The 11,467-nt window shown below is 49.4% G+C and overlaps 1 protein-coding gene across 1 annotated transcript in view; it reads left to right on the forward strand.

Moving 5' to 3' along the window:
- The window catches only part of LOC144736268 (transforming growth factor-beta-induced protein ig-h3-like), an 84,977-nt gene extending 77,003 nt beyond the window's left edge, over window positions 1-7,974 (forward strand). The window contains exon 15 of the mRNA XM_078618891.1: window positions 3,766-7,974. Coding sequence (XP_078475017.1) covers window positions 3,766-3,863 — 98 coding nt within the window. The 3' untranslated portion in view covers window positions 3,864-7,974. The remainder of the gene's footprint in view (window positions 1-3,765) is intronic.
- Window positions 7,975-11,467: the final 3,493 nt, after the last annotated feature.

An 11,467-nucleotide genomic window follows, 5' to 3' on the forward strand; every position in this document is an offset into this window, starting at 1 on the left:
GGATAGGGAAGAGTAGGGGGTCAAGATAGATGGGTGCGTAGGGGATAGGGAAGGGTAGGGGGTCAAGATAGAGGGGTGCGGAGGGGATAGGTAAGGGTAGGGGGTCAAGTTAAAGGGGTGCGTAGGGGATAGGTAAGGGTAGGGGGTCAAGATAGAGGGGTGCGTAGGGGATAGGTAAGGGTAGGGGGTCAAGTTAAAGGGGTGCGTTGGGGATAGGTAAGGGTAGGGGGTCAAGATAGAGGGGTGCGTAGGGGATAGGTAAGGGTAGGGGGTCAAGATAGAGGGGTGCGTAGGGGATAGGTAAGGGTAGGGGGTCAAGATAGAGGGGTGCGTAGGGGATAGGGAAGGGTAGGGGGTCAAGATAGAGGGGTACGTAGGGGATAGGTAAGGGTAGGGGGTCAAGATAGAGGGGTGCGTAGGGGATAGGTAAGGGTAGGGGGTCAAGATAGAGGGGTACGTAGGGGATAGGTAAGGGTAGGGGGTCAAGATAGAGGGGTGCGTAGGGGATAGTTAAGGGTAGGGGGTCAAGATAGAGGGGTGCGTAGGGGATAGGTAAGGGTAGGGGGTCAAGATAGAGGGGTGTGTAGGGGATAGGTAAGGGTAGGGGGTCAAGATAGAGGGGTGCATAAGGGATAGGTAAGGGGTCAAGTTAGAGGGGTACGTAGGGGATAGGTAAGGGTAGGGGGTCAAGATAGAGGGGTGCATGGGGGATAGGTAAGGGTAGGGGGTCAAGATAGAGGGGTGCGTAGGGGATAGGTAAGGGTAGGGGGTCAAGTTAGAGGGGTGCGTAGGGGATAGGGAAGGGTCGGGGGTCAAGATAGAGGGGTGCATAGGGGATAGGTAAGGGTAGGGGGTCAAGTTAAAGGGGTGCGTAGGGGATAGGTAAGGGTAGGGGGTCAAGATAGAGGGGTGCGTAGGGGATAGGTAAGGGTAGGGGGTCAAGTTAAAGGGGTGCGTAGGGGATAGGTAAGGGTAGGGGGTCAAGATAGAGGGGTGCGTAGGGGATAGGTAAGGGTAGGGGGTCAAGATAGAGGGGTGCGTAGGGATAGGTAAGGGTAGGGGGTCAAGATAGAGGGGTGCGCAGGGGATAGGGAAGGGTAGGGGTCAAGATAGAGGGGTACGTAGGGATAGGTAAGGGTAGGGGGTCAAGATAGAGGGGTGCGCAGGGGATAGGGAAGGGTAGGGGGTCAAGATAGAGGGGTGCATAGGGGATAGGTAAGGGTAGGGGGTCAAGATAGAGGGGTGTGTAGGGGATAGGTAAAGGTCGGGGGTCAAGCTAGAGGGGTGTGTAGGGGATAGGTAAGGGTCGGGGGTCAAGATAGAGGGGTGTGTAGGGGATAGGTAAGGGTCGGGGGTCAAGATAGAGGGGTGCATAGGGGATAGGTAAGGGTAGGGGGTCAAGATAGAGGGGTGCGTAGGGGATAGGTAAGGGTCGGGGGTCAAGATAGAGGGGTGCGTAGGGGATAGGTAAGGGGTCAAGTTAGAGGGGTACGTAGGGGATAGGTAAGGGGTCAAGTTAGAGGGGTACGTAGGGGATAGATAAGGGGTCAAGTTATAGGGGTACGTAGGGGATAGGTAAGGGGTCAAGTTAGAGGGGTACGTAGGGGATAGGTAAGGGGTCAAGATAGAGGGGTACGTAGGGGATAGGTAAGGGGTCAAGTTAGAGGGGTACGTAGGGGATAGGTAAGGGGTCAAGTTAGAGGGGTACGTAGGGGATAGGTAAGGGGTCAAGATAGAGGGGTACGTAGGGGATAGGTAAGGGGTCAAGTTAGAGGGGTACGTAGGGGATAGGTAAGGGGTAAAGTTAGAGGGGTACGTAGGGGATAGGTAAGGGGTCAAGTTAGAGGGGTACGTAGGGGATAGGTAAGGGTAGGGGTCAAGATAGAGGGGTGTGTAGAAGATAGGTAAGGGTAGGGGGTCAAGATAGAGGGGTGTGTAGGGGATAGGTAAGGGTAGGGGTCAAGATAGAGGGGTACGTAGGGATAGGTAAGGGTAGGGGGTCAAGATAGAGGGGTGCGCAGGGGATAGGGAAGGGTAGGGGGTCAAGATAGAGGGGTGCATAGGGGATAGGTAAGGGTAGGGGGTCAAGATAGAGGGGTGTGTAGGGGATAGGTAAGGGTCGGGGGTCAAGATAGAGGGGTGCGTAGGGGATAGGTAAGGGTCGGGGGTCAAGATAGAGGGGTGTGTAGGGGATAGGTAAGGGTCGGGGGTCAAGATAGAGGGGTGCGTAGGGGATAGGTAAGGGTAGGGGGTCAAGATAGAAGGGTGCTTAGGGGATAGGTAAGGGTAGGGGGTCAAGATAGAGGGGTGCGTAGGGGATAGGTAAGGGGTCAAGTTAGAGGGGTACGTAGGGGATAGGTAAGGGGTCAAGTTAGAGGGGTACGTAGGGGATAGATAAGGGGTCAAGTTAGAGGGGTACGTAGGGGATAGGTAAGGGGTCAAGTTAGAGGGGTACGTAGGGGATAGGTAAGGGGTCAAGATAGAGGGGTACGTAGGGGATAGGTAAGGGGTCAAGTTAGAGGGGTACGTAGGGGATAGGTAAGGGGTCAAGTTAGAGGGGTACGTAGGGGATAGGTAAGGGGTCAAGATACAGGGGTACGTAGGGGATAGGTAAGGGGTCAAGTTAGAGGGGTACGTAGGGGATAGGTAAGGGGTCAAGTTAGAGGGGTACGTAGGGGATAGGTAAGGGGTCAAGTTAGAGGGGTACGTAGGGGATAGGTAGGGGGTCAAGTTAGAGGGGTACGTAGGGGATAGGTAAGGGGAGGACGTGAAGCGATTTTAAGTTAAAACTAAAAACTCACCTTTTCAAACTCGCTTTTACTTAATATTATTTTATAGTGTTGTTGTTTTTTAATAGGCCTTCGACAGCCATTCATCATGATTCTAGATTTGAAGCTTTCGTGACTGCAAGGATTCATATTCATGGGTTTTGTCGGTAAAGTCCTCATTTACTTGATACAGCTATCGTGCTGTGACGGTTCCACCTGAAGACGGAGGCTTGTGTTGCCTCCGAAACGTCGTGATTTTTATTTTATTTTTATTTTATTAATTTTAATTTTTTTACCCACGTGACTTTACCGAAAAAAAACAAGAATATTCATCATGATGCAATTTTGTTTTGTGTGGACATTGCTTTTATTCTTCTTGGGATTTAGTCTTTTAACAATATTTTTTTTCTTTCATCCGGACGGCACTTTGAATGTCATTCTTTGCACGAAATAGTGCTAGAGAAATAAAGACTTGATTCATTGATTGAAGGAGGGGAGGGGACCACCATATGGTTCTAGATTTGAAGCTTTCGTGACTGCAAGGATTCATACTCTTAGTTCTTTCGGTAAAGTCACGTAGGTAAAAAATGAAATTAAAATTAATAAAAATAAAACAATAAAAAACTCAAAATCACGACGTTTCGGAGGCAACACAAGTCTCCGTCATCAGGTGGGACCGTCACAGCCAGATTTGCTGTATAAAGTGTATTTAAGAGCTTGCATCTTGAATCCCTGCCTCACTTGATGCAGCACATCTGGCTGTGACGGTCCCACCTGATGACGGAGACTTGTGTTGCCTCCGAAACGTCGTGATTTTGAGTTTTTTATTGTTTTATTTTTATTAATTTTAATTTCATCTTTTACCTACGTGACTTTACCGAAAGAACTAAGAGTACCATATGGTTCGTTCGGACGACACAGAGGCACCGTTCGCATTCGTGAAGTTTACATTTTTCGGGGGGGTGGGGGTGCGTTTCCTCTCTCTCTCTCTCAACAGAATCCGATTCGGTGGCGATCAAGTTCGTGCGAGGCAAGCACGTGGTGACCCGCACCCTGAGAATGGCTGACAAGATTTCACCCGCCAGCACGGGGTAGACGTGGGACCCCTATCAGCCAGCCAGCAAGCTTGCCTGACTGCCTGCCTGCCTGCCTGACTGACTGACTGCCTGACTGACTGACTGCCTGACTGCCTGACTGCTTGACTGACTGCCTGACTGCCTGCCTGACTGACTGCCTGACTGACTGCCTGCCTGCCTGAGTGCCTGACTGACTGCCTGCCAGCCAGCCAGCTTGCCTGCCACCCTGCCTGACTGACTGACTGACTGCCTGACTGACTGCCTGACTGCCTGACTGCCTGCCTGACTGACTGCCTGACTGCCTGACTGACTGCCTGACTGCCTGACTGACTGACTGACTGACTGCCTGACTGACTGCCTGACTGCCTGACTGATTGCCTGACTGCCTGACTGACTGCCTGACTGCCTGACTGCCTGACTGACTGCCTGACTGCCTGACTGCCTGCCTGACTGACTGCCTGACTGCCTGACTGACTGCCTGACTGCCTGACTGACTGACTGACTGCCTGACTGACTGCCTGACTGCCTGACTGATTGCCTGACTGCCTGACTGACTGCCTGACTGCCTGACTGACTGACTGACTGCCTGACTGCCTGACTGCCTGACTGACTGCCTGACTGCCTGACTGACTGCCTGCCTGACTGACTGACTGCCTGATTGACTGACTGACTGCCTGCCTGCCTGACTGCCTGACTGACTGACTGCCTGACTGCCTGCCTGCCTGAGTGCCTGCCTGCCTGCCTGGCTGAGTGCCTGACTGACTGCCTGCCAGCCAGCTTGCCTGCCACCCTGCCTGACTGCCTGACTGCCTGCCTGCCTGCCTGCCTGCCTGACTGACTGCCTGCCTGACTGACTGAATGCATGCCTGACTGACTGCCTACCTGCCTGCCTACCTACCTACCTGCCTGCCTACCTACCTACCTGCCTCCCTGCCTGACTGACTGCCTGCCTGCCTACCTACCTGCCTGCCTGCTTGCCGGCTGGCCGACCACCCTGCCTGCCTGCCTGCCATCAGAATCAGCCCCAACGGGGATCATCGGCAGGGGCAAAACGCGGCATTCAGATGGACGTGGCTGGCAGATGCACGCTCTGATCGCCGATAGAAAATTGCGTTGACATCACCGTGCTAACGTGTTCCCGTTGTTGCAGTGGCAGTCACGAGGACAAACTCGCACGGGGTTCTCTCTGTCACGAGTGTCCAGTCCCCTGTCCTTGCCCCACACCTCCGTTGTGCACGGGTGGCGATGTACGGTGCGAAAGAAGTTCAGCATGCGTAAATGCGTGCAACCCGCTCGCGCACACTCGCCCACTCACTCACCGACTCTGTCATTCACCCACTCACACACTCACCCATCCACACACACACTCGCAAACTCACTCACCGACTATCTCATTCATCCACTCTCTCATTCACCCACTCACTCACCGACTCTCTCATTCACCCACTCACTCACCCACTCTCTCATTCACCCACTCACACACTCACCCATCCACACACACACACACCCACTCACACACCGACTCTCTCATTCACCCACTCACACACTCACCCATCCACACACACACTCGCCCACTCACTCACACACCAACTCTCTCATTCACCCACTCACACACTGCAGGTGAGAGCACACTCACTCGACCACTCACTCACTCACCCATCCACACACTCACCCACTCACTCACCGACTCTCTCATTCACCCACTCACTCACCGACTCTCTCATTCACCCACTCACTCACCGACTCTCTCATTCACCCACTCACTCACTGCAGGTGAGAGAACACTCACTCGGCCACTCACTCACTCACTAACCCATCCGCACACACCCACTCACTCACCGACTCTCTCATTCACCCACTCACACACTGCAGGTGAGAGCACACTCACTCGACCACTCACTCACTCACCCATCCACACACTCACCCACTCACTCACCGACTTTCTCATTCACCCACTCACTCACCGACTCTCACATTCACCCACTCACTCACCCACTCTCACATTCACCCACTCACTCACCGACTCTCTCATTCACCCACTCACACGGCAGGTGAGGGCACACTCACTAGAACACTCACTCACTCACTAACCCATCCACACACTCACCCACTCACTCACCGACTCTCTCATTCACCCACTCACTCACCGACTCATTCACCCACTCACTCACCAACTCTCTCATTCACCCACTCACTCACCGACTCTCTCATTCACCCACTCACTCACCGACTCTCTCATTCACCCACTCACTCACGGACTCTCTCATTCACCCACTCACTCACCCACTCTCTCATTCACCCACTCACACACCGACTCTCTCATTCACCCACTCACACACCGACTCTCTCATTCACCCACTCACTCACCGACTCTCTCATTCACCCACTCACTCACCGACTCTCTCATTCACCCACTCACTCACCGACTCTCTCATTCACCCACTCACCGACTCTCTCATTCACCCACTCACTCACCGACTCTCTCATTCACCCACTCACTCACCGACTCTCTCATTCACCCACTCACTCACCAACTCTCTCATTCACCCACTCACTCACCGACTCTCTCATTCACCCACTCACTCACCGACTCTCTCATTCACCCACTCACTCACCGACTCTCTCATTCACCCACTCACCGACTCTCTCATTCACCCACTCACACACTGATACTCAGTGCCGCATCTACGAGTAGCACGGTTGGCTACGAACGGTGCCAAAGAAGTTCAATGTACACACATTCAACTTGCTCACTCACCCACCCACACACACACTCACCACTCACCTTAGCACTCACCCACTCACACACACACTCACCACTCACCTTAGCACTCACCCACTCATCACACTGCAGGTCACAAGAACACACTCACTAACCCACTCACTCACTAACCCACTCACTCACTAACCCACTCTCACCATCTCACCCACACACACACTCACCACTCACCTTAGCACTCACCCATTCATCACACTGCAGGTCACAAGAACACACTCACTAACCCACTCACTCACTAACCCACTCTCTCACCCTCTCACCCACACAATCACTAACCCACTCACTCACTAACCCACTCTCTCACCCTCTCACCCACACACACACTCACCACTCACCTTAGCACTCACCCATTCATCACACTGCAGGTCACACGAACACACTCACTAACCCACTCACTCACTAACCCACTCTCTCACCCTCTCACCCACACAATCACTAACCCACTCACTCACTAACCCACTCACTCACCCTTTCACCCACACACTAACCCACTCATCACACTGCAGGTCACAAGAACACACTCACTAACCCACTCACTCACTAACCCACTCTTTCACCCTCTCACCCACACAATCACTAACCCACTCACTCACTAACCCACTCGCTCACCCTCTCACCCACACACTCACTAACCCACTCACTCACGAACCCACTCACTCACCAACACACTCACTCACTAACCCACTCTCTCACCCTCTCACCCACACACTCACTAACCCACTCACTCACGAACCCACTCACTCACGAACCCACTCACTCACCCTCTCACCCACACACACACTCACCACTCACCTTAGGACTCACTCACTCATCACACTGCAAGTCACAAGAACACACTCACTAACCCACTCACTCACTAACCCACTCTCTCACCCTCTCACCCACACACTCACTCACCCACTCACTCACTAACCCACTCTCTCACCCTCTCACCCACACACTCACTAACCCACTCACTCACGAACCCACTCACTCACGAACCCACTCACTCACTAACACTCACTCACTAACCCACTCTTTCACCCTGTCACCCACACAATCACTAACCCACTCACTCACTAACCCACTCACTCACGAACCCACTCACTCACTAACACACTCACTCACTAACCCACTCTCTCACCCTCTCACCCACACACTCACTCACCCACTCACTCACTAACCCACTCACTCACCCTCTCACCCACACACTCACTCACCCACTGACTCGCTCATTCACCAACTTCACCCTCTGATACACAGCACCTCCTATTAGCACGGTTGTCTGCGTACGGTGCTAAAGAAGTTCAGCGTACACCCAGTCTGAATGTATTACTTTCATGTAACAAATTAAACGTTGCAATTAAACCTCCCCCTGCAGCCTCGCGTGTTTGATCACTGAACCAGGAAGTTCCTTTGGGCTATTGTGCTTGCCGTTGCAACAACGAGTGAAATCCCCGTGTGAGATGGCGCTGCTCAGATCTAACGGTGGACTCACATCTCATCACGTCAGGTGCTAATCAGACGTGAATCTGATTCCGATCATATCAGATTGCTATTAATTTTCTATCGTGCCCATCGCTCCAGTTTAAACGAATACAGTAATCCTTCGCCACTTCGCGGTTCAAGTTTCGCGGCCTCGGTGCATCGCGGATTTTTCGAACTGATTTAAAGGCCTCATTATACCTGTGCAGTAACACCATCATCATCATCATTCATCATCACATTCGTCGTCGTCATTACTGGAGTCAAGTCTCAAGATACTACTGTCATTGGTGAGCGTAGAACACCATGATACGTATCGTATGAGAGAGAGAGTGAATGTATAATATTAAGGTTCTATAATTAAATAGATTTAAGTAAAATATATATATATATAAAGTATAAATATACATATTTTAAACATTCTGGTACCCACACACACATATACGGAGATTCCTAGGGGGCCAATCCTACTTCGCTGATTTTCACCTATCGCGACGGGGTTCCGGTCCCCATTAACCGCGATAAACGAGGGATCACTGTATTCCGATCCGAAACAAGCCTGTCGCATAAGGGGCCGTCCATAAATGACGTCACGCACCTGGGGGAGGGAGGGGGTGGGGTCGGACATTTGTGACGATGTGTGACGAGAGGGGGGGGGGGGTTGAGAAATGTGACGTCACATCAAAATGCGCAACTTTAAATAAATATAGACAACACGCTCTACTTGATTAAATCGATTTCTTAATAAATGTTTTCTCCTACAACATCAGAGTGCAGCGCCACATTAAATACGCACTACACAATGACAATAGTTTAAAGCGATTTGAAGCATGTTTTATTTGGGGGGGGGGGGGCAGAGCTTTTTGACGTCATATTTTAGTGGGGGTCTGACGTTTTGTGACGTCGTGTGACGAAGGGGGGGGGGGGTTAAAAAATAGTCCAAAATCGCGTGACGTCATTTATGGACGCCCCTAATGGTAACGCGGCAGGCAGATTTTGCGTTGCTAAGGAAAGCAAACAGCGAAGGAATATTTAGTTTAAGACCGAAGCTTTTGCGACCAATATCATCCATTATACAGGGTTTGTATCGCGTAAATATATAAATGTGTCGTTAAACCCGCCACCACCCGACACGGCCAACTAGTAAGGTTTGTCACGTAAACAGAACGTGGCCAATTCGTCACTAGTACAGCACATCGGTGTGTTGGAGAGCCAAGCCAACAACATTTACAATCCATCTTCTTGGCTCTTTCGGTAAAGTCACGTAGAATGGGAAACAATGAAAATAATAAAATAAAACATGATAAAATAATTCTCATTATTTTATTATGTTTAATTTTATTATTTTTATTAAATAAAACATAATAAAATAATTCTCATTTTTTTTATTATGTTTTATTTTATTATTTTTATTAAATAAAACATAATAAAATAATTCTCATTTTTTTATTATGTTTTATTTTATTATTTTTATTGTTTACATTCTACGTGACTTTACCGAAAGAACCAAGAAGATGAATCCCTGCATTCACGAAAGCTTTAAATCGAAATTTACAATATAATTACTAGCGAAACGTCGTATTATGAAGGAATAAACGTTTGCAAGAAAATAACCGTTTGCTTCTTGATAAAGGAATGTTAAAATAGTCTGAATCAGCCAGTACGCCGGTCTTGTTTAAGGCATCTCCAGTTTAAATCCAAACGTCTATGATTCTGCTCCAAAGAACAATATTTTTCCCCAGCAAAACAAAATGATGCTCAATTCTCTCGTTATTAATGGCTCGGGCTACGGCGTGTCGATACGTACGGCTAACGTGTTATTACACATTTGTTATTACAAATCTGCTGGGTGGTTAGGGGTTGCAGTGAAAAACTGATGCAACACAACTTATACACAACGATCGAACGAGGCCTGAAGAAACCCGCGACGAGTCGTGGTCACATTGGGTTGCGAAAGGCTTCGCGTTAAATTGATAAACCGTCGTGACGTCATATATAAGGTACTTTAAAAAAAAATTTACGCTTATATGGGACTATCGTTTTTAAATGGAAAAAGAACGGATAATACTGCACTATAAAATGATAACAAGTGTCATGTTGATAGCTTCAAAAAAGTCAAAGAGTCTTAAACTTGATAATTGTTATTCTTCGTTCTTTCGGTAAAGTCACGTAGAAGGGAAATAATAAAACAATAAAAATTCTCACGACGTTTCGACTGCAACACAAGCAATCATCCTTTTTTGCATTGACCACAATATCTGCGGTCAGATTGCAAAAAAAAATGCAAAAAAAACACAACTCTGATGATGATATGCACTGTCCTTGAAATTGATTGATCAACACCAGAGACAGCTTTTTTTAGAGCCTAGTCTCATATGGTGTGCCGACCAGATGACGCCTTTTGGCGTGTGGACCAATCAGTTTCAAAGACAATGCATACATTTCGATTGAAAGCTTTCGTGACTGCAGGGATTCATCTTCTTGGTTCTTTCGGTAAAGTCACGTAGAAGGGAAGTAATAAAATAATAAAAATGAAACGTAATAAAATTTCGATTTAAAGCTTTCGTGACTGCAGGGATTCATCTTCTTGGTTCTTTCGGTAATGTCCCGTAGAAGGGAAGTATTAAAATAATAAAAATGAAACATAATAAAATAATTCTCCCGACGTTTCGGCCACAACGCAAGCAGCCGTCCTCAGGTGAAGAACAGGTCTGTCGGGGAGACAGCGTCTCCCTGAGGACGGCTGCTTGCGTTGTGGCCGAAACGTCGTGAGAAATATTTTATTATGTTTTATTTTTATTATTTTATTACTTCCCTTCTACGTGACTTTACCGAAAGAACCAAGAAGATCTCAAGGCTATATTCACTGCCAAAGTTTCGCAGACGTTGCTATGCGTGTACTCCCAATTGAGTCGTTTGGCGGGTTCATGTCTCAGCTTTGGGACGTATTGGCCAATTCCAGTTGGATTGCGTCTTTGTTTGGCTCTGGGAGGAAACCGGAGAACCAGGAGGACACCCATGTAGAGCAGGGAGAGAGAGAATTAAAACTCCACTCACCCACACACACTGCAGCGTAGGGGGGGGACACACAAACCTCACGCAGGGAGAACCCGGACAAAAAGCACGTGACCACGGGGAGAGAAAACACCGCAAACTCCAAATATGCATCCACAATAAAGTTGTTTTGATTGAGTGGGTGATTGAGTGAGTGAATAAGTGAGTGGGTGAGTGAGTGAGTGAGTGGTTGGGTGAGTGGATTAATGAGTGAGTGGGTGAGTGAGTGGGTGAGTAAGTGAGTGGGTGAGTGCGTGGTTGGGTGAGTGGATTAATGAGTGAGTGGGTGAGTGAGTAAGTGCGTGGTTGGGTGAGTGGATTAATGA

This window comes from Lampetra planeri, chromosome 60, assembly GCF_965212315.1.
Source record: "Lampetra planeri chromosome 60, kcLamPlan1.2.h2, whole genome shotgun sequence".
Taxonomy (NCBI): Eukaryota; Metazoa; Chordata; class Hyperoartia; order Petromyzontiformes; family Petromyzontidae; genus Lampetra; species Lampetra planeri.